Source organism: Delphinapterus leucas, chromosome 8 (genome assembly GCF_059928025.1).
Source record: "Delphinapterus leucas isolate spDelLeu-1000000601 "Yukka" chromosome 8, BTC_Dleu_Yukka2, whole genome shotgun sequence".
NCBI lineage: Eukaryota > Metazoa > Chordata > Mammalia > Artiodactyla > Monodontidae > Delphinapterus > Delphinapterus leucas.
Window position 1 is genome coordinate 65,013,905 of NC_143136.1, and position 24,299 is coordinate 65,038,203.

The window sequence follows — 24,299 nt, forward strand, 5'->3', positions numbered from 1 at the left end:
TGGTTTGGACAGGCAATGGTCTGTGCTTATGTAGGAAAATATGGGATAAGGCCTGTTTCATATACGTACATTCTATATCACCAGGAAGCAGCTCACTTATATTCATGTTAGTTTTCTTCTTAGAATCATCAAATGTATTTGAGGAAAGGCAAATTCAGCAGAAAATTCAGAAGCCAAATCTTCTGTTTTCCTAACAGAAAAAATTAATATCCATTAATTAGGATAAGAAAAAAATCTGACAAAATGTAGTGATATCGCTTGTATGTTTATCAATTGCATATAGTAAGCAATTAAAAATGCAATTGGCATAATTCATTTAAGTAACTTCTAAAACCTTTCCAGTTCATTTGATTTCTGAGTATGGACTCCACATTAATTTGAAGAAAACTGATATTTTTCATTACATGTTTATAGACATGTTCCATGATAGTTTAATGTAGGTAATTAATTAAAGAACCACAGTACCATTTGTATCTTTACAGAAAGAGCAAAAGGGAGAAAGAATATTTTATATTTTCTAACAATACTGCGGCTTTGGTTTAGTATTTAATTTTTCCAGGAGTGTGTGTGTGTGTGTGTGTGTGTGTGTGTGTGTGTGTGTATTAAATATTTGGCCCAAGACAAATACTTCCTAAATCATGGAAAACATACATACTTAGAATGACAATATGTATGGAAAAAAGAAACACAAGTGTTTTGGTTTGCACCCCAGGTGGTTTAATTTTATTTCAGCAGAAATTATAGAGGAAGTTTAAGAACAGTGATAAATGTCAGCAGTACAGAATGTCACCAGTGATGTTATCTGGCATGTTGAAAAACAGAGCAATATACTTAAGCGCCGTTTGACAGGAAAACAGAGCCATGTTGTTTCATCTCTTCGTTCCATTCAGATTCAAACCAATTATGAAAAACAACGTATAGTGTAATACAAGGAATATTCCATTGTGATAAACATGAGATTTCTGAACGTTTACAAGTTCAACAAAAGGTTATCAGAATCCCCAAAGTCCTATTTCAGGGCATTGATATTTATCGATGCCTGAGTGCAGACTGCAAGTGGCCAGAGATGTTTCACTCAGTGTCACTGTAGCACCTGTTCCTTTTAATTTGCTCTTCCACCGTGAGTTGTTCAAACTGGACCTCCACCGTGGGAAATGGAGGCTCAGCTGTAAATTCACTGCTTGAAGCATCAAAACTTGTGTTTCCATTAATACGTGCTGCTCCTATTGTTTCACCATGCCAATGTCTGATGTCCTTCTCCAATTCTCTTAGATATAAACATGGCATATTTTTAATTTGATCTACAGAATCTATTAAATTACTCTTAAAAATGTTCTCATTCTTCGTGGAAAAAGCAGCAATTTTCACAGTGTTAGAAAAGAAGAACTGTAGGTTTTTGTTATTTGAGTGGTTTCCTTTGATATTTAAGATATTTGTATCAGAAGAGGGCACTGACCTTTTCCCCTTTACTATGATCCTGTCATTGAGGCCTGACTTGGGGACAGACTGCATAGGACTGCCAGCAGTAGCTCTGTCAGTCTGTTTATCAAGAGCCATAGCCAGTACATTCCCCGAGTAAGTCTTTTCAGATTCAAATACACCAAGTAACTCTGAGATTCTAGAAGCATTTTCTAAGTTTTCAGTTTGATATTCATTTGCAGTGTAGTGCGCTTCACTTGACAGTGGCAATAGATTAGGAAATTCTAAAATAGATGTCTTCTGCCTGCAATTATTCAGATATGACGCTGCTACATAATTGTTATTATTATTCTTATTCAAATTCTCTTTACGATTTTCTGGCACCACCTCATCATCAGTGTTAGTAACCTGTAAAACTTCTGTACCATCAGGTTCATTAGGTTTTTCATTTTTCTCCTTCTCAGCACTCTGCACAACCACATTACTGTTGTCATGAAGATCCATTTCACTTTTCCTCTTATTCTTTGTATCTTTGGGCTCATTCAGCTTATCTTGCACATTCTTATTTCCTTCCTTCTCATCTTTTCTTGCTTCATACATTTCCATTTCTTTGATTCCTGTATAATCCACTTTCTGACACATGTGGATGGGCTGCAGACATGGTTGCAGGAAAGAAATGTTATCTTGTTCTTGTCCTTTATTTTCCACAGTTTTCATGTGTTCTATCTGTGACTCACTTTTAAATTCAGCAGATGTAGAGGTTGTCATTTCCGGTGGCCATTTAGGTTTACTCATTTTGAGCTCCTCCTCAAGGGGGAAGGTTTTCTTAGGCATCTCCCTGGAAGGGGGCCAAATGATTTTTAATTTTCCCCTCTCCCCACATTTTCTCAAGTCATCCCTTTGCCCTTCACTGTTACCAGCATCTAAATGTTTATTAAGCTCTCCAAGCATGGGGGTATTTTCCGCATTGTTTTTACACATATTTGGTTCTTCATTGGGAGTAAAGTCAACTGAGCTGCTTTGATTTTTGCAATTCCATCGATCTTTATGCTGTTTGTGTCCAAAACCTTCATCATAATTTCCTTTAGATTTGAAAAGTTGTTTAAAGTGAGGTTTACAATATATTTGTCCATGAAGCGATGCATAATTTCCCAAACTGCCAAAAAGAAAAAAAAATTTTAACATTCTAAATATACACTGCAAATTCATAAGGAATTAGGGAATTGATTATTTCAAGAATGAGTCAGAGATTCAGCACAATTAACTTACTGGCAATAGGAATGTGCTTATTAATTGAACATTCCTGTTAGATAACAGTCATCACTAATGCCCTACATGATACTTGTCTCGGAGTATTTAGAATTTCATGCTGTATGTCAGGTATTGGTATAATAGGTATTATAGTGTAATGCATATGTAGTTATAGATGGTGTAAAATGATAGGACTAAGTCTTTGCTAACTCAGTGAATTGTGTGAGGGGTTTCAGTTTTCAATAAATCCTGAATAGCATACATGCAAAAATCAACTATTTGTGCTTCCTTGTTAACTGGATTTTGAATGAATTGGAAAGCTTGCCTATGCAATTTTTTATCTTGTCTCTTTGGAGAGATTAACAAATAGAATGCCTGTTAAAATTAAAATCAAATTTAGTCAAAGGCAGCAGCAGCATTTTTTGAATATTTCTGAACCTCCACATAAAAACAGAAAGCAAAACTTAAAACCCATGGATAAAATTACAACAAAACTAAGTGACAAGGTATCCTCACCAACCCCAAAATACAAGGAGGCAAGGACAAACCAACAACAGCTACAAGACTAGAATAATAGTTACATCTGTATGGGTGACAGTAGAGGGAGAAATGAAGGTGTCTAATGGACCTGACAATATGAGACCACAAAATAGGCAATCAATATTTCCTGGAAAGTGTCACATGCCAATCAGAGAGCAGCAGCTGAAATTGGGAGGGGTTTTGCCCGTTTCAATAGCCAGTGAGTGCAAAGGCCCTGTGGTAGGAAAGACTGAAGAGGCTAGCAAAATCAAACTCAAAACTGACCCACTGAGATCCCCTCTTAGAACAAGACTCTACCCCGAGAAAAACAATTAGGGGAGTGGAATCAAAATTGAGTTGGATAATGATGACAGAAATAAAAAGAAGGTCCCAATCAACATGGGGGAGAGGATCCAAGGCAGGAAATCCAAGAAGTCAAGCCACCATACTTTTTTGAACAGTATAGGAAAACCAGGAGAGGCAGTTCTGTGAAGGTGGGAAAACCATCCTGAATTTTGCTTCCTTCCAAGATTTGTATAAAATAATTCCATATAAAAATGAGCAACAGGAAAGTATCAAGGCCAAATAGTATATGAAGTTATTATAAGAAATGAAAGAATAAAGAGCGTTATAATATCATTGCAGACAATGAAAACATGCTAGAAAAATGTGTTCTCAAAACATCAAAAATTTAACCTAATATTTCAAAATGAGCTAAAAGACATTAAGAAAATGATAAAAGACCTGAAAGAACAGCATGAATTGTAATTAGAAAAAGTCAGAAACAAGGTATCAGATATCAGGAAGAACACAGAAGTAAAAGGAAAAAAATCAAGTATGTCAGCAATTAAAACTAAATTAAAAGACATACAAGAGCAAATCCATAGAAAGCATCTTAAGAAAAATAGGAAAATCAAAAGCTGAAAATTTATAATCATAAATGAAAAAAGAGATAAGGATTTGAGAGATAATAGGAGCTCCTGAAGAAGAAAATAATGAAACAAGTTAAATATTAAAAAGCTATAATTTAAGGAAACTTTCCCAATATAAAAAAGTATGAAACTACATATTGAAAGAGCACACTAAATAACTGACACTATTGATCCAGAATGACCAATACCACGAAGTATTCTAATAAAATGACTAGGTTTAAGAAAAAATCCTTTGTGTATCTAAAAAGAAAAGACCGTATTACTTATAAGGGCAAGAAAATTAGATTATTATCAGACCTTTCCAACACTTCATGCCAGATAAAAAAGAAATAATGCCTATAAGATACTCAATGAAAGAAAATGTAAGCCAAAAATTTTACTTTCAGCAAAACTTACCTTCCATTGTAATGATCACAAATTGTTATCAATATGTAAGAACTCAAGGAATAAAGTTTCTATGAGCCTTTTCAGAGGACTCTACTTGAAAATAAGCTTGAACAACCAGAATGACTATGGAAATGTCAACATAAGGACAGTTGACAAGCATTAAATAAATTGTTATCTATAAACTGAGATGAAACGAGGGCAAAGAGGGAGATAATATGACATGCATTGGCTACATGCTATGACACCAAAGACATAGTACGACAATTTTAAAAAATGGGGTGTGGGTGATCAGAGGGGCAAATGCAGTTTTTTAATGCTTTGATAATCAAATCAGTGGTGCTGGTAATTTTGTGATTCCAAAACTTGTTGTCCAAATGAATATGGGAGAGTCTAATTCTGTTATCTCCTTTTCCTTTGAGAACCGGAAGCCCTGAAGTGGAAGAAAGGAGGTCCAGATGTAATAGAGAAGAGGCTAAGCAAAAGGAATGCAATTTTGAATTCAATTTGGAAATATCACTATGAATTCATGATATATTTTTTCTTTATATATAAATATTTACTAGCTCTTAACACTAAAAAAGCTTAGAAATAGTGATCAACCCAGTAGAAAGAGCATCAAGATTGTAGTCTTGAAATATCATTTCTCACTAAAGGAAATCAAGGCTTGGAGAAATAACTGGTTCCAGTAAATGGAACAGTAAATGCACAAGAGGAACATGGGACATCTAGTCCTATCAGATAATGAGGAAGTTATCACAGATTACTAAGGTCCTGTCAAAAGGACTCAGGAGACAACTTGAAGTGGCTTCCACTGGCCAGGGATAGAATAACTGGAGTTTCAGTAATGATGATAATTGCATCTGATTGAAACCAGTCAAATATGTGTAACTCTGTGAGTTTATAAAGACATTAAAATATTTTAAAAGTGGTTATCTCTAGGTGGTAAGAAACCATTACATTAAATTGTTAAATAAATAACTGATACATTGACAAAACTGGTAAATAAAGGGAAAGAATTATGTACTTATTCTGCCTTTCCTTTATCAGTTATACCCCTGTGTAACCCAATAGCAAATGAGGGGAAGCATCTTCCATAAAAGTATTCTCATCATGAAAAAGGAAGAACAAAATTAGAGTATCAGCATTTTGCAAACATCAATTAATGGATATAGGTATTAAGCTTCAATACCTGCTATGATCACAAAATGAGAAAAGCAGACTCCCTATGTTCTTTCAAAAGGAATCTAATCTTAGTTTAAACTAGAACCTAGATTCAGCTGACAGTCGGTTGAAAATACAAAGGATAAAGGAGCATGTGAACTGCACTGTGAGTGTGCAATCAGCAATTCCAGACTGTGGAAAACTCTACCGGTCAAATATCCTGGGTCCTTCACAAATAGATTGTAAGAAATGAAAGGAATGGATGGAAAGTCTATAGATTAAAAAGACGTGAAAGACATATCAGAGTTTTAAAAACAGACAAAACTAGAGTATAGAATCTCAGAAAGCACATTTGGATAAATAAAACTATAAAAATGCAAGGAAACAATTACTACAAAGGATACCATTTACTCACACGCAAGAGATAGGTTGTGTTTGGGTGGGGCCCAGGGAGGAAGGAGCTTCTGGAATGACTAGCAATGTCGTATTTCTTGACCTTGACAGTGGTTACAATATGTTCACTTTATAATAATTTAGTGAGCCACATACTTGCTTTGTTTGTTTTTTTTGTATTTGTGGGGTTTTATATAATGATTTTTAAAAATAGCAGTCATTGAATAAATATTTTTGAGTCCTTATTGTATATCTGCATTTACCAGGTGTTGGCAAGACAAACATTAATACATTTCCTACAGCCAGTGACAACTACATTAGATTGTGTTAAGAACGGGGCAAGCAAAGGGGATGCTGTGATCCACATAGGGGAGTTAAAGCAGGTTTCGTCAAAGACATAAAGTCTCAGTTGAGATCTGAAGAATGAGTGGTTATTAGCCGGGTGGAGAGCTGGGAGAGAGGCATGGGAAAACTCCTCCAAGGAGCAGCAATAACATTTGGAACCAACTAGATGTGAGACAGAATAATAATGATTTTGAGGAACTGAAAGAAATTCATGAAAAGTAACATGCAACAGGAGGAAGGGGTGTTGGGAGATGAGAAGGGACAAGATCTTGACGTGCCTTTTAATTCATATTTAGATGTTAATTTTGGGGAGAGAGGAAGCCATTATATGTTTTAAACTGAGAAGGGCTCTCAGATTTGCATTTTAGAAAGATCATTCCCCCTGCACTATGGAGCATGCCACTGGGGCAGGTTGGTGGTGGTGAGAGTAACACTTGATTTTTCTTATTTATGTGATCTCCATGCTGGGACAAAAGGGACACTTCTGGATTTAAGAAAGCAAAATGTCAAAAGGAAAAAGGTCACAGCCATCCTGAGCAACACATAACAGAACACGACCACATTCCTGTTTGGTGCTGTTTTAACTGATGGCAACAGGATCTGGAAAAGTTGACATCTTTCTAGAGACATGATGTTATAAGTATACTGCAGACTCTTCAAATATTTGTGCCCCAGATCACAAAACATTTTACCTCAGTTTACTGTTGCAATGGTGGCAGCGGAAACAGGATTTATGAAAACTCTGCCTGTCTGCTACTAGGCACTCCATTGGATAAACCGTCTTCTGACAAAGTATACATATTTCCTTGTCTTGGAGTTGCAGTTTCTAAAAATAAAAATTTATAAAAGCTTATGTAATATTGTCTTCAGTCACATTGTTAAAACAAAACAAACAGCAACAGCATATGAACTGGCCATGCAGTTAGAGTAGAAAGCGCTAACACTACTGCCCTGGCTCCTCTGGATGCAGGGCATCCCACCATCAGGTTTAAGGTCTTGGTACAATCAACCTTATTCTGGAGTCTCTATTATTTATACATCGTAAAAGTGGATTTTATTATTTAAGGAAATAATACATGAGTATAACGTGTTCATTAACTTTAATACATTAAAAAGAAAATATATAGGGAACTCAGCCATGAGGAGCCCTGAGAGCACTTATCATTCTAAATAACTCGGCATTCCATATATATAAAGGTTTACACCTAACTTGGTCCAAAGTGTTTGTTTTTAAAGCATTCTGAAGAGATTTTCCCAAAATATATACATATCTTTTTCAGCTGATCCTGTGTTTGTTTAGATATTTTCTTGATGGCTTAGTGTTGACTCTCTAACACCAGTTCTTAACTTTAAGATGAGCCCCCTAAATACACTGAAATGTTCAGGGCCATTTGTCCTCAATCTAAACGGCTTAAGATTTTATGCCTCTGGGGATTCTTATATCTGCCTCTTATGATTTTCCTCCCTGTACCTACAGTCACATGCTGCTGCTCGCATGTGAATGCCAGCTCCTATGAATAATAGTAGTTATATTACTAACCAGTGTTTGTATAATGGTTCAAAACTGACACAGAACTTTCACCGGAGTATTGTTTTGATCTTCACAACAATCCCGTGAGAATAAGTAAGCTTTCATAGTAGTTATATACAAGAGCATATATGCTCAATGTTCTTTATATTAAAAGAATACACACACTTTAATGCTTTGATGCTCAATTTTGGCTACTGAGAAATCCCCTTTGTTGATTTTGTTCTACTAGGAGACACACTTCTATATTTAATACCATTTTCCTTGTGTTTTTTGTTTGTAGTTATCTTAGAAACTGAGCATTTGAAATTAATTAGACAGCTTTGCTTAATTATGCCAGAAGCAAGTACATTAAGAAATCATATTAACCTGATAAACTAGACACATATGTTGCAGATATGATAGAGGCAGAATTATTAGTTTCAGCAGTTTTTATTTTTAAACTTGCTATTTCAATCTGTCCAAAAGAATGCACTACATTAATTATGACAAGTCTTTTTATTGTGAAGCCTCATTAATTGTAAAAAGCAGGGAAATATAAAGAAATGAGCTGTTCTCTGACGTTAAAAAATTTGCACTAACTTCATATGTTTTAAATCTCCCTCCTTCCAAATATAATCATATTTTAAAATTATTGTCCATGTTCATCTGTGAATGAGGCCAATTGAGCTATAATTTGGGGTTTAAAAAAGGTGAAAAAATCATTTATAGAAAAAAAACAGTGGCAGTAGAGAAAGCTAATTCCATCCAACTCAGTAACAATAATTTATATACAAAAGGTCTAATTCCATACCTACACTTTTGTCAGAGATCCCAATCAATAAAAATCCTTAAAACACATATGAAGAGTGTAAACTGTTTCTTGGATTATTAACAGGCTGTGTTGAATTCAAGCTCAAACACCACTTACGTCTGACAGTTAAAAATCTGTCAATAGTAGGTCAAGGAATATTATTTAATATTGTCTGTAACAAGTGGTTGAAATAATAACTTTTCATAAGACATATTCATAATGTGCTAATGGTATACAATGATTAATAAATATATAGTTCCATATAATAGTTAATACTATCACAATAACAATTATTATTATACCTGCTGCTTTATCCAAAGCCTTATTTACGTTGACAAACACAGGTCTCAATAATCTATATAGTAGTATTTGTTACTCTCACACAGTGCTGGTGAATCATATTAAATTCCTTTGTAAAGAGGAAGTAGTAAAAGCAAGCACTGTAAAGGGAAGGATATCAACAACCAGGGAAAGCTGTTAGTTTTAGGTTATGTTGTTTAGTACTTTCCAGGTACTCTTTTATCTGCAAATCGTCTTAGTTATGGAACAGGTGCCTTTAAATGGGTTAATCTTACTTCACTCTTTGCAAGCTCATTTACCACTCATAAATGCAGATTCCTCTTGGAAGGTGGTTTTCATCTCAGTTGCAGAAGCATCTGAGGTTGCGTAGCCCAGGTTTTTAAAAACTCTTTCACTCTCCTGCCACGTCTGTTGAAAATTCCTCCTGAGTTCTGTAGGTGAATCAGAAACATCTAAAATATGGCCAGCGATGACATCCTCATAGGTTGGTGGGGCGTGCTTGAAGTCAAAGCCGGATCTGCCAGCTTCTGAGCCTTGTGATGAAGAGACCATCGTCTTCGACCCAACAGCTTGACTCTCAAATGCATCCACACCTGAGAAAAGTTCACTTAGAGATCTTGTTTCAGAGCAGATGCTGGGCGGCTTAACAGGCATCGTTTCTTGCAGCTCTCTGGGATGACTGTGAGAAAAGCCGGTAAAGCTAGCGCTTTCTAAAGATGATAATCCAAATTCCTCCTTAGAAAATGTACGACTTTCTTGTTTTATATTATGGTTTGCTTCTCCATTTGCATAAACTCTTCTATTTGACTTTGCGTCAAAACCTAGGCCATCCTCAAATCCCCTGAACCATCCGTTTATTTCATTTTCATGGTCATTCATGACATTTTCAGCCATTTGAGCAGTCCGGTTGGCAGCTTCATACCTCTGCACGTGCTCTGATAGGTGAGGTTTTTCGACTTGGCGGATGATTTCGACTGCGTCAAAACTCACAGTATCTGGCACTCTGCGCTTAGTGGAATTTACTCCATCTTTGTGAACGTAAGTCGCCCTTTTCCCTACTTTCCTTTCTTCCTCTTGAGCTTCCATGGATTCTCTGAAGGAACCACTATCAGCGTGATTTACAGTTATAGGTATTGTGATTGTAGGTGGAGAGTCCCTACCACGAGCCTCTATCTTAATTTGACGACGAAGTGTTGCAGGAGATGTGATGATCTCAGTCCTCTTCTCTACAATGGGAACCGGGGTTATGGATGAACCTGGGATGGTCCCCCTGGATAACTTCGCAGTGGTGTCTTTGAGTTTGACAAGCTGTTCAGAGTGACTCTTGGGTGGAGACGGGGAGGTATTTGCTCTGAGAATTCTAGGTGGTTGTGACACAGGTCTTGGTGATGGTTCAGCAAAACTGTCCTTTTCAGGGGACTGGGAAAGCTTATTCTTAGCAGAGGTTTCTGTTTGCCGTGCAGTAGACTCGATTGTTATGAAAGTTGGTGATGGCGGGCGTGTTTTTAAAGAGGGAGGAGAAGCCTTGGCATCAACTAGTTTAATTTCCTGATGGGTTTTCACATGATGCTGAGCAGTTGCTTCTTGATGAGTTGCTACTTGGTGGTGCTCTGTTTTTTCTACAATTGTATTTTCTTTCTGCTCAGTGTTTTTATTATAGCTGACATCAGCATTAGACACTTTAGATAATGTTTCATTAACACTAGTAGCTTTATTTCTCTGCTTTCCTGCTTTAGAGGATATCATGGCTGTTTGAATTATATTTTCACAGGACACAAGCATATCCTCTGCCTGAGTTTTAATGTGCATTATTTCTTCTTTGATTTTTTCTATGTTATTCTCCATAGCAATGCGAACTCCATATTCTCTTTTTTCTTCACTTAATAGCCATACTGGAATAATATTTAAGAGCATCTGAAATGTTTTAATGCCATTTTTATCTGGCTCTGCTTCAAACTCTTTTACCCTAGACAAAATCTGTTGTAGTTCTTCACGTTTTCTCAAGAATTCCAATATATTTACAGCACATTTTCCATCATCCTGCTGGGATTCTCTCACAGAGGAAAATAAAGATTTGTCCTGTGTAATCTCTTGCTTTGAATCTTTAGTGTTAGAAAAGACTTGTTTCTGTTGTATGCCCTTGATGCCAAGACATTTTTCTTCCTGCAGATTATTACATGGCTGGGGCAACTTTTTATGTTCACCTTGACCTTCAGAAGTCTGTATACATGTTTGCTGAAAATTCTGAGTCTGTGAATCAAGATGTGCATCAGTAACCTTTTGTTTGACTACCTTCTGGGCTGATTTATTCAAATGTTCTTGTTTTCTTTCAACTACTAGTTTTTCTTTCTTCGGACCAATCATCGGTGGTCCCTGAATTGTTTCTTCACTTCCTGGAAGGTTCCCACTCTCAGATTCTCTAAATTCTTTTCGCTTCTCATGAAATATATTGAGCTTACTTTCGTGGCTTTTCTCTGTGGATTCTGTAGGCAGTTTTACTGTTACTGTCTTCTCCTTCGTCGGTAACTGATAATATTTTTCAGCCACCAATTGCTGATTGCTACATTCAGTCCTTGCTTCTGTTTTCTCGGTTTCCTGGTACTGTTGTTTGGTAACAGATTGAACATCAACTTCAGCTTGCCTTTCATGGCTTTCAGAGCTGTGGTTTGTTTCATTTAACTTACGGTCTAGAGTTGGAAGCTTGATGGCTTTAACTTTGAAACTGGGGGAAACTGGTTTGCTTTGGGGCAAGTGCAACTGCTCCAGATACTTCTTCTGTTGTGTTTGCTGTGTCCTACATTCTTGGTGACTCTGTTTAATTTCACGAGCTGATTTAGATTGGATCATGTCCCTTGAGCTCTGCAAAACTTCCTTTTTCACGGTATCTTTGTCTTCTGAGGCTGTTGGAACATGTTGGAGCCTCTTGGCAGTGAATGTCACTGCTGGTGTTGTGGAAAGCTGGTTATCGGTACACACTCCTAGTACTTGAGAAAGACTTCGAGAGACTGGGTTGGTTTGGGCCACAGTGACCCCTGAATCCATTCCAGCTAGGGGGACCTCCTCCTTTGTGTTTTGTAACAGCACTTCCTTTTTCAACTCTGATACGTTTTGATTTTGGCTTTCTGTTTTGACTAGGTTGTAGCAAGAACTCTCCTGTTTTTTCTGTTTTTCAAGTTCTTCTCTTTGTTGTCTGTATTTTTCTTCAGCTATCATTAAAGGCGTCTTAAATTTTCTCATATAAGGTTTTGGACTTTGCTGTCCTGAACCTGCTGGAAATGAATGAGATTTTACGAGAGGTGCTATCAGTTTTTCCTTGGGTGGTGAAGTTTCTGGAACTGTCTGTGAGAGAGACCTTGTAGAGTCCATAGATAATTGTTTTCTTTTATCAAGACTTTTTCTAGATACGTTCTGCTTTGTCTCTATGTGTTCACTGCTACTTGCCATTATTACTCTTTTCTGATCCTTTGAGGGAGTAATCTTACATTCCATATCTGGTGGTGAATTTTCCAATTCAACTTTTGGGGAACTATGATTCTTCTTATCTGCTATCTGCTTGGGAAATTTGGGTTTGGGGAGTGTGGGAGGTGGCAAACGTCCTCCAGATTTTCCTGTTATGATTTTAGCCTGAGAGCTTGAGGCTTCTTCTTGGGAATATTGTATGAATGCTCCACTGTGCTTTTCTTGAACAGAAGAGGAAGGGAGATGGGCTGGTTTTAGAGATGGAGCTGGCGGAGGGGGAGGTGGTGGAAACATTGCTAGACATTCTCTTTCAAACTTCTCATCTTCTGGTGGTGGAGGAAGAGGGAGGCCTGGGAAATTCTCAAATTCAGCCTTTATCTTCTCTGTGGACAGTGAGGGAAGAAACACATTTTTTTCAGGCAACATCATGAAAGGAGGTGGAGGAGGAAGAGGAAATTCAATTTCAGCTGATGAACTGGAAGGTAGAGGAGGAGGTGGAGATGGAGGTGGAAGAGGGAACTCACTTTCTTTTGCATTATTTTCAGGGTTACAGTTGATTGGATTAAAGGACATTTCCATTGCCATTTTTAAGTCTTTGGAAGTATTTGTCTTCATTAGAAAGTCCTGGCTTTTCAGATGAATATCAGTCTGCTTTTTGTCAGTTGCCTTAAATTTATTGTGGCTTTTTTGGGCGACTTTCACTTCTGTTACATTTGACATGTCTTGATCCACAGGCAAAGTCTGCCACACTGGTTGAGGGGTCACGTTCTTTTTCTTTATATCTTTATTAGAATATTGCATTTCTTGCTTTAACAGAGTCTGCTTCTGAAAGTTCTCTGAAACTTCACATGTTTCTCCAGCCATCTTGTTGACTGGACCCTGGGTTAAACTGGGCTTAGAGCTTTGTGTATCTGTTGATGTTTTAGTGTTTTTGGTATTTTTAGGACTCTTGTCAGGTAAAGCCTCAATCTTCTGGTGGTCATTCCTCACTTCACAAGTTCCAGTCTGCTGCTTTCCAATTGTTTTATCAATAGATTGGGTAAAGACAGCATCCTTCTTCTGTTCTCTCACTGTCTCTGATTCCTTGGTTTTTAGATGTTCCCTAACTGACACAGTTGAAGTCAGTTGTCCACTCACATGTTCATCTCTAAGATGTTGCTCTGTTGTGTTATCAGTCCAGATACCCATTCTGTCTCCTGATTCCAACACATTTTTAATAGCTTTGTGCTGTGAATTAGATAGCCTTCTAAGGTTTTTCTCAAGAGCATCATTGTTTTGTTCACGATCTATGACAATCTTTACGGTGCCCTTGGGGGCTTTTGGAAGATTAACCTCAGTTCTTTCTTCTCTTAAATCCTCATGATAAGATTTGCCTATAGTTTGATTAAGAATGTCTGTTCCCCCCTGCCACCTGGCTGCCGGCTCAAATGGTCCTGGTCTTGGCTGAAGAACGCTTTTTTTGTCCCTCTGGACAGCCACCTGATGATTCTCGGTTTTCTGCTCTTCCTCAGATCCTACCATCACAGATTGCACATGTTCTTTGAGTACACTTTTATTATTTACCTCTTTGAAAGCTCTTTGTGCTTCTTTTAGGTTCCTTAATGATGCTTCAAGGTCATCTCGGATAAGCTCCTTTTTCAGGATTTCCATCCTTGTGTTTGCAGTCTTTTCAAGGCATTCAGTAGCTTTCTCTATATCCCCAGGGATGACATCAGGCTGTTTAGATTCTTTCCATTTTTGGCTTGATTCCTTAAGTGACTTGAGTGTGGCCAGCATGTCACCTTTTATAACTTCTTCTGTTTTAGCCACTGTTTTCTGACTTATGGCCTGGCTCAGGGAATTTAGGGTTGACTTCAAATCACCTTTTATGATTTCTTCTTTGGGTAACTTACAAGATGTACTCTGAGGCTCTGTCAGAAAAACCTTAACTGTATTATGCACATCTCCTGGGATGATGTCAGTTTCATTAACAGTACGTTCAACCTGAGATTGCCTTTTCTTTAATAACACTTTTGTACCTTCTACATCGCCACCAATTACATCTTCCTCTCTTTCTTGTTTCCTAGCTGTTAGTGTTTCATTTGACCATGTCTGGAGCTGTCTGAGATAATCCAAAGCTCCAGTTTCTATGCATGTTGTAAAAAACTGAACATTTCCCCTCTCAGAGGCATCGATTTTAGCCCTTTCAGATATTTTATTGTTTGATATGGAAGATAGCAAATTATGAACGGTACGTTTTACATCACCCCCTATTACTTCTTCACGCTTAATTGTGTCACCAGCATTTTCATGAAGAAGACAATAGATAGTCATGTGAACATCTCCTCTTTCATCTTCCTGAATCAAAATGCCTTTCTTTACAGATCCTTCCTCGGAGAACAGGTTTTTTATTGCTTGTTGGACATCACCACTCACTATCTCTTCTTTTTCAGCATGAAATTCTGTTGATCTGTTTAATAATTGAGTTTTGGTCAAATTAACGTTTCCCTTCTCTTCTTCACTAACCAAAATCTCTCTTTTCTTACAGTCTCTTTTGGAAAGTAGCTTCACCATTATACTCCTGAGGTCAACCTTGACGATTTCTTCTTTCTGTATCTCAGGAGAGGCTTGATTCAGGAGCTTGTATTTTGCCATTCGAACATCCCCAACTTCGTCAGCTTCAATGATGATTCCAGGAGCCTCAATAACTTTTTGAGAGTAGAGTTCTTCTAAGGTTTCCTTAATGCTCTTGCCAATAACTTCCACCTTTTCTACCCTATTTTCAGTAAATTCATGAAGGGGTGTAGTTTCAAAGAGCCATGTAGTTGTCTTGACATCAGAAGGAGGGATTTCTTCCTTGGTGATTTTTGTGATGCTTTCATCTGCTTCCTTAATAGAATCTAAAGTTTGGTTTTCAAAAAGCCATACTGCCTGCTTCACATCACCTTTCTGCATATCTTCCTGGGTGACTGTTTTGATATTTTCATATCCTGACCCTTCTCCTCTCAGCTCATCTAGAGTGTGGGTCTCAAATAGCCAAGTAGATGTTTTAACATTGCCCTTTTGTATTTCATTGACACTTACTGTTCTTATATAAGTCTTCTTATCCAAATTTTCAGACTCAAAGAATTGTTTACTTGTCTTTACATCCCCACCTTGAATATAGTCTACAGTGGGCACAATATCATGTGGCTCTTTTGCAATCTGATCCAGTGGCTGGGTTTCAAATCTGTATCTGACAGAACTAACATCTCCCTTCTGAATGTCTTCTTGTGTGACAGATTTAATAACATACACAGTCTCTGATTCATTAATGGAGTCTAATGGTTTCGTTTCAAAAAGCCACCTTGTCCCTCGTACATCTCCATGAATTACCTCTTCTTTTTTAACTGTTGTCACTTCATGATAACACCCTTCTCCATCTTGAATTGCATAGAGTGGCTGGGTTTCAAAGAGCATTCTGTAGCTTTTTACGTCACCCTTTATTGCTTCTTCAGTAATTGTTTTCTTGGTGCTAATATAGTCAGATTCTTCTTTAATCTCATCTAAAGAAAAAGTCTCAAAAATAAAGCACCCCTTTCTTACATCTCCACCTTGTATGTCTGTCACTGTCTTAACTAATTTATCACCTTCTTGGCTTTCTTTTATCATATCAATTGGTTGGTTTTCAAAAAGCCACCTGCAGTTTAAAACATTGCCTTTCTGAATATCTTCAGTCTTTAGGGTTTTGATCTTTTTCAAAACTTCCTCTGAACTGGAACTTATAGAATCTAAGGACTGGCTTTCAAATTTATGCCGCAGGCTGGAGACATCCCCAGCTTGGATATCCATTTCCACGGCCTTGATTTCCTTTCCTTCTTCTCCTTTTATGCTGTCCAAATTTTCTGTCTCAAAAAGAAAGCATGCTGTACGAACATCCCCACCATGGATTTCCTCCTGTTTTACAGTTTGCAATTTGACTGTTGCTTCGGAGTCATCTTTTATGGAATCAAGTGACTGAGTTTCAAAGAGCCAAGTACAGGCTTTGACATCTCCCTTATGAATTTCTTCACTGCCAGTCGTTAATGAAACTTTTTCATAAAGAGACTCCATTGGCTGGGTTTCAAAAAGCCATCTACAGGTTTTGACATCCCCTTTAATAATATCTGTAGCTTGTTCAGTTTTACTTTCTACTTCTTCCATATTACTAAAATATTTAATCGCATCAAGAGGTTGGGTTTCAAACAGCCATTTAGCAGATTTCACGTTCCCAGTCTGTATTTCTTGAGCAGATATTCCTCTAATTATCTGAAATTTATGAATGCTTTCATCAAACTGGTCAATGGGCCTTGTTTCAAAAAGCCACCTACAGCTTCTTACATCCCCTCTTAGGATTTCTTCTTGCTGGACTGTCTTTACTTGATGATATTTTCCAAGGTGATCTTGAATGGCATACAACGGTGTTGTTTCAAAGAGTGATTTATTTAACTCCACAGCACCTCTTGTGACTCCTTCCACCTCTATTTTATCCGATGCATCAAATTTAATTAAGTTGTTTGATTCAAAGATACGTGTGTAATTCCTTACATCTCCTCTGTCAACCTCTTCAAGTTTCACTGTTCGTATGTACTCTTTTTTATCTTCTCTAATCTCTTCCAGAGGTTGGGTTTCAAAAATCCATTTCTGGTGCCTAACATCCCCCTTTTCTTCTTCAGAAGTAGTAATTTTTTGAAGTTTTCCAACATCAGGGCTATCTTTTAAAGCCTTTATTGGAAGTGTTTCAAATAAATGCTTAGTAGTTTGTACATCACCCCCTATTATCTCTTCAGACCTTAGAGGGTCTGCATCAGGAACTTCTTTTAGAATATCTAATGGCTGTGTTTCAAACATCCAACACTTTCTGGAGACATCTGTACCTATTACTGTTTCCTTTTCAATGATGACCTCTTCTGACTCTTCTTTGATTTCCTCCAAAGGTTGGGTTTCAAATAACCACTTTGCCCTACTCACCCCACCTTTGACATTTTCTTCCATGGATATTCCTCTGATGACTTTAATTTCTGTTATATCCTTGTTAATTGTGTCTAAGGGCTGTGTTTCAAACATCCAACGTGCTCTTCTCACATCCCCCTTTTCAACATCTTCTCTGTGAACGGTTTTAATTTCTAGCACTTGACCTGAACCATCTCTAATAACATATAATGGTTGAGTTTCAAAACATTTTATACTTCTCTTAACATTTCCCTTAATTTCTTTGAGCTCAGACCTGAGCTGCAGTAGGTGCACCTCATCTACTGAGTGAAGGTGTCTAAGTTGATCCAGATGTTGAGTTTCAAACATGTATCTCACAGTCTTGACATCCCCCCCGGTTATGTCCTTTATGGCAGTTACTACTGATTCTTCTTGACTTTGATGCATTTTATGCATTGAGTCTAATGGCTTTGTTTCAAACATCCACCGCGCTGTGCAGACATCTCCTCTGGCTAGCTCAGGAATTTTCTCAGCATTTTCTTCAGTGACAGAAGAATGATCCCCCAGAGTATTGATGGGTTGGGTTTCAAACATCCATGTTGTATATCTCACATCACCACCAGCAATGATTTCTCGATCAGCAATGCCCTTGGAGATGTTATCTTCATCTGGAGAGCCATTGTTAATGGAATCTAATGGCTGATTCTCAAAGATCCATCTCATGGACTGCACGTCCCCCTTCAGAATTTCATCCCACTCCAAGTGTTCTCTTTCCGAGTTCAGACCTTTTTGAGAACTGTCATTCGTATTTTCAAAAACATACCGGGCTTGTTGCACATCTGCTGAAACTGAGCTCCCCAGGTTCACTTGACGAGAAACAATCTCAGAAACCTCACTGATATAATCTTTTTCTAAGTTTTTTCTTAACTCAGGATGGATGTGTTTATATAAACGGTTTAATTCATACAAATTTCTTTGCTTGGAATATAATTCTTTGGGGACTGGTGGTATTCTAGGAGGGCTGGGGAGTTCAGGGGACTGGGAAAATGCTGTCACATCTGTTGGAGTTTGAAGTATGTCGGGTGGGGGAGGAGGAAATTCTTCTGCCTTTTCCGAAGAAGTGGCATTAACTTGTGCCAGAGTCGAGGAAGTGGCACTGTGGTCACTGTATCTTGTGGTTGATGTTTCCTTCCTCTGGCTGGTTGAAGTGGAAGAAGTGGAAGAGGTACCCACAACTGATGATGGCTTTAAAGTCTCTTCATATTCATTTTCAATCTTTAAGGGAGAGAAAATCAAATCTTATAAAGATGAGTGTAGTGGTAGAGACTTTTTAGGCACTGCCATTCACCTGTCCACCTGCTATGACATCTGCACTGGGAACAATGGGTGGTATACTCCATTTAGAGACCTACTTAGGAGCAACAGTCAGTATTTGTTACTATCTGCTCTATAATCTATTTGCACTTTTTAGAGTTATATTCCCTATTCGATACATCAACGACTCAGTATTTTAACATTTACACGTAATCTTGATTATTTTTCCTCCTTTACGTAATGTGCTATGCAGAGTAATCTAGAGGGAAACAGTAAAAGTCTTAAAGGACTTTTGAGGGTTGTTTTGTTTTCCTTGGAATTTTAAACAGAACAGAGTAAGTAGCTGACATTTTTAAATTGGCTTTATTACTTTAATGTTAGTTATTAAACTTTAGTGCATACCTAATTTTTTCTTCCCTAATTTCCTCTAGTGAGAAAAGTTTTCTTTCTACTGCTTTTCTCATATAGAATAATATTCTTCTTACGGAACAGAATAAGCACTGGCTCTGAATATTTTTTGTTGTTGTTGAAAAACCACCTCAAAAATTCAATAATTTGAAAATGTTATGTATTTACATCTGCTTTTACACTTAATATGTCTCTGTGCAGAGAAATTATCTTACCTTAATCTGCTTGGTTGGAGTCGTCTCTTTGTCAGAATAAAGGACCTTTTCCTGGGCAGACTTTTCAAATTGTTCTTTTAAAAACTTAGTTGAAACCTTTGGAATCTCTTCATCCTCAGGTGTATCTATGACTACAAACAGAAAACAACACCAGGGATATTATGTAACTAATAAACATGATGTTTGAGAAGACATTATAATGCTATGGACAACTTCTCATAATGTAAGTTAAGTAAAAATATTCAGGATATAAATGTATACATATGGCAGTATTTCATTATGTAAGTTAGTATATGTCAAGAAATATAGGAGGAAAAATGGTGGTGATTATCTCTGGATGGAAAGTCATAAGTAATGAAAGTGCTGTTTATTTTAATTGTATGTAGTTTCCAAATTTTCTACAAGCATGTTTTGCTGTTATGCTCAAAAAGAATAATAAAAGTTATAAAACAAGAAAAGAACAGTAGAAGAACAGAAAAGGAAGATCTACTTCTTTAAGCAAAACTAAAATAAAACCAAACTCAGATATAGTCAAATAACATTTGGGTCACAGTTGGCTTAAATCTACCCTTTTAGCACTTTGGGACAGCAAAACTTCTCATTCCACTTTTATAGGCAAGACACCCTGCACCCATCTTATGCAAACTTGCGCAGGTTTGTCTGTAGTCTAATCTCATATCTGTGGGTTGGAGAATTAGACTTAAACGTGCTTAAATTTGTTATTAAAAGTAATACAATCTAGATAACTTTTCTGTTCCCAGGGAGCTTGATAACATCAAGTTTTATTCTGGATCCCTGAGCAAAATGCAGTTCAGAGGTGGCTGGCTTATCACCTTCTAGGCGTTTTGGATGAATACATCATAGGGTTGAAAGGCAATGAACTATTTTAGAAGCTTATTGCATCTCGTACCACAGGCAGAACCTAATTATATATAGAAATACTACTCTGTTCCCTTTGGGATCATAAGTCATAGTTACTAACTTTATTTAGTGGGAAGGTTTGTGCTTTGGAAGTCCTCCATTCAAACACAGAAACATCAATAGGAAAAAGATATATTGGGGTGAAATAATACCAGATTCTTACCTGTTTCTTGAACATATTGATGGAGTGGAGAAGCTTGATTTATTTCCACAGTGTGTTTTTCAAGATGAGAGACCTGTGTTTAAAGATAATTTTAAATAAATAATTGTTTTTAAGAAGTCAATTATTTCAGTATTGCACACATATTCTTCATTGCACCGTGATTTTCTTCCAAGACTTCAGCGCACATTGATTACACTTTGGTCATTTATTTTCATGCATGGGTTCATGCTATAACAGAACAAATATGAATTGACACCTAAAGTGCACTTATATTTTTAGGGTGCTCATTTTATTTTTCAAAGAATATCAACCCCAAAGTATGGAAAGAGACACTGATGTGTATTGATATTAAATATATAAAAGGACAATAAAAGCAACTGTTTATAACAAGGTCAGAATTTCCACACAGTTCTGCAAACTGTGTGGAAAGTATTGTCTTTCTAAATAGTTACCATTTCTGTTCCAAGAACATCAATTTTGTGTGCTTTGGAAGTTTCTTGTTCATTTCTTTCCATTTCCTGGCTGTGTCCTGCAATGTCGACCTGGCTGCTACGGATTACCTCCTGAAAATGAATGGATGAATGAATGAATGAATGAATGGACAATGCTTTAAGAAAATTCTGAAAATTTTAACTTTTATTTTATTAATGCAATTTCAGTGACAGACGCTTCTGAAAAAAAACCTGTTTCCTCAGTATATTAGTTTACTTGGCTGTTGTAACAATTACCACAAAGTTAATATCTTATACTTCTGTAGGTCAGAAGCCCTGAATGGGTCTTACTGGGTGTTGGCAGGTGTAAGAAGGCATGCATTCCTTTCTGCAGGCTCTAGGAGAGAATCCATTCTCTTGCCTCTTGCAGCTCTAGAGACTGCCCACTTTCATTGGCTTATGGCCCCCCTCCTCTATCAAGCTGAACTTTTTCTCACTCTGCGACCTCTCTGGTTTTCTCTTGGGATCCCCTCTTTCACTTTTAAGGACCACTGTGATTACACTGGACTAATCCAGAGTATTCAGGATTATCTCCCTGTCAAAAGGTCAGCTACTTAGCAGCTCTAATTTCATCTGCAACCTTAATTCTTCTTTGCCATGTAACTTAACATATTCACAAATCCTGAGGATTAAGACATAGATATCTTCAGGAGCCATTATTCTGCCTACTACCCTTAGAAAGCAACAAATGTTAATGAGGCAACTCATACCCAATATGACAAAGATGAATCTCAAAAAGAAAATGAAAACCCTTGATGAAAAAGAAATATATTTTGTTGTTTATAAGCCAGAGTTTGATTCTACAGAAAGACATTCCCATCTTCAAGGTGGCCTTCTGGTTTGATGACACATCCAGAGTTCAATCGAAGACTATAACCATTAAATATAACCAATATAAATAGGCCATATTATGCTAGTGTGTCTCTATCTTCACACATGGCACTACTTTTGATTTTGGTTAAGTTAGCACAGTGATCCTGGCTGAATTGGAGGGTTGAAACTCCTATTAATTTTGGTGATCCGGCCCTGCTATTACTACAGAATGTGATCTGACACAAGTATATGATTGATTGATTGACTGATATGGTGAAGCAGCTGGCATACTGCTAAAAATCTTAACATCAAAAAATAAGGCCATAGGCAGATGACTCTCCAAGAACACACCTATTTGATTGCCTTTGAGGTTGGGATTTCACTTTACCCTTGATATCTACATGACTAACAAATACTGTTTTTGAGATGGGATTTAAAAATTTTTGTCTTAGTAGAGAATAGTCAAGTGATCAAAGGGGGATTATTACTATTAATCAAATAGGAGCACTAACTTTTTTTAAAAAAAAACAAACATGGAGTTAAATAGTTCTAAGGGATCAAATTCTAAACTTTAAACCAAGAATAAATTTAAAGTTAACTCATGAGATCTTGACTTGTGATTTTTTTTCTTGCTAGTGGACTTCTAGTGTCTGGCTTACCCCCAGGGGTATCTGGTATACAGGGTTAAAGTTCCGATTAACCAGATGGCAGTCAGACATTTGCTTAGAGATATACAGTATTATCTGATCTTACTACACTATCTAGGAAGGAGAGTTATGACAAAAAATTGATACCCTCCCAAAAGTCCTTCAGAGAATTGAAGCCAAAATGTAGGTTTGCACTTTAAAATGTAGATTACATTTCATTGGGTGTGTTAATTAACTAGATGGGAGGAATCTTTTCACAGTGTGTATGTCTATCAAATTATCACTATGTACACTTTAAATATCTTATAATTTTTTCAATTATACCTCAATAAAGCTGAAAAAATATAAATTATATCTCATTAAATTAAAGGCCAGTGTAATCTTTTCCTAAGCAGAATGGGTTTCTAGCCCTAGAATCAATAGATATTTATTAACATGCTTGACACATAGTTTATGCTAAGGAAAAGTTTACTTAACGAATGAATGAATAAAATAGCAAATTTTCATTAATAAATGAATTTCATCCAACCTTCTATTTGCCTGAGAATGTCCTAGAACGTGGGGTTAGAACAATGAACAAAATGTGTACTTTACTTTTTCAAGAGGGAGTATAGGAAATAAACAATTCATATTCTTTCCTTTAAGTTCAAAAAATCATAATTCTATATAATAAAAAGTTTTGCATAATCAAGTTTTATTTAAGCGTATTAATAACATTAGGCTGGAGGGAACAATAACTGTCATTGAAGACCACAGATAGAAAAAAATGCATGGGCACAAATAACAACTCTTTGCATAATAACTGTTTACAACTATGGCAAGTCTTTCCATCTATAGGAATATAATGGGAATATTCTATGGCTTTCTTATGACACACTGAGGAATAGGAAGTACTGATTAAACAGAAAGTGAAAGAGCAAAGGACATGGGAACTGACCAGTACCAAGATCCTTATTGAAAGGCACAATGATCATTACTATAGAATCACGTCTCTGCCTAGAGGCCCAGATGACAAGCTGTGGCCCAGAGACAAGCTTATTTGACCCACTCAATGTTTTTTAAAGTTTTGAACTCATTAAAACCTACAAAAAAATCAAGATTTCTGCTTATGTTTGAAAATTTTGAAGATCTGGCAATATGCCATATTCCAACATGGCAGTGGCTTGCTGGAACAAAGTAGTGGCCACCTGTCTTAGTTGGGGCATATACTTCTCAGTTGGTCACTGTCCCCATCACCCACTAATAGAGTATTTAACACCAGGTTGACATTTAAAAAAAAAAACCTGCCTATCATCTTTAAATATATTTTCTTGTAGGAGATGACACAACATAAACAGTGGAAGGATACATAAATTTAGTTTAAAGGTATAAGTTTCTACTTCTGCACTATGTGCTATTACTAAATACTACTGTAATTGCTACACTAGTTTGGTATGTCAGTGTCAATGCATCAATTTTACTGCCCCCTGTTTTCTGCAGTTTACATAACGTCTGTCTTAAAATATTCCAAGATTTTGTTTCCATCATTTACTGTGTTTCATATTATGCAACTAGTAGAGTTGGATTTTAAATCTGACTTTCATTCTTCCCAATTGCTGGTGTCTATAGAGTGAAGGGTTAGATAAAAGGATGGATCATCATAATGCTCAGGAAGAAATCAAATTACACAAATAAAATGTAATAAATAATTCCGGCCAGAATACCATATGCAAACTCACATAAAATAGTTCATGAAATTGGTACTTAAAAATTAAATTCAAATATAGATCGGGCTGCAAGAAGAAAAATGCAGTTTTGTTCACAGGTGGATTAACCAAAGTCAGGAATGGGGATAGTACTCACTCCCTCCTTTATATTAGATATGCTATAATCTTAGGTAAGTTACTAAATCACACTTAAACTCTTTTTTTA

At 36.7% G+C, this 24,299-nt stretch overlaps 1 protein-coding gene across 2 annotated transcripts in view; it reads right to left on the bottom strand.

The window, feature by feature from the left end:
- Positions 1–721: 721 nt before the first annotated feature.
- Positions 722–24,299, bottom strand: part of XIRP2 (xin actin binding repeat containing 2) — a 47,255-nt gene continuing 23,677 nt past the window's right edge. The window contains exons 3-7 of one of the 2 annotated variants that reach the window (XM_089916737.1): positions 20,890–21,000; positions 20,438–20,510; positions 19,354–19,484; positions 7,100–7,233; positions 722–2,575 (exon numbers count right to left, since the gene is read on the bottom strand). In XM_089916737.1, coding sequence (XP_089772863.1) covers positions 1,072–2,575; positions 7,100–7,233; positions 19,354–19,484; positions 20,438–20,510; positions 20,890–21,000 — 1,953 coding nt within the window. In that variant the 3' untranslated portion in view covers positions 722–1,071. Of the gene's footprint in view, positions 2,576–7,074; positions 7,234–9,327; positions 18,692–19,353; positions 19,485–20,437; positions 20,511–20,889; positions 21,001–24,299 lie in introns of those variants that run through there. The other variant, XM_089916736.1, reaches the window with a different exon arrangement.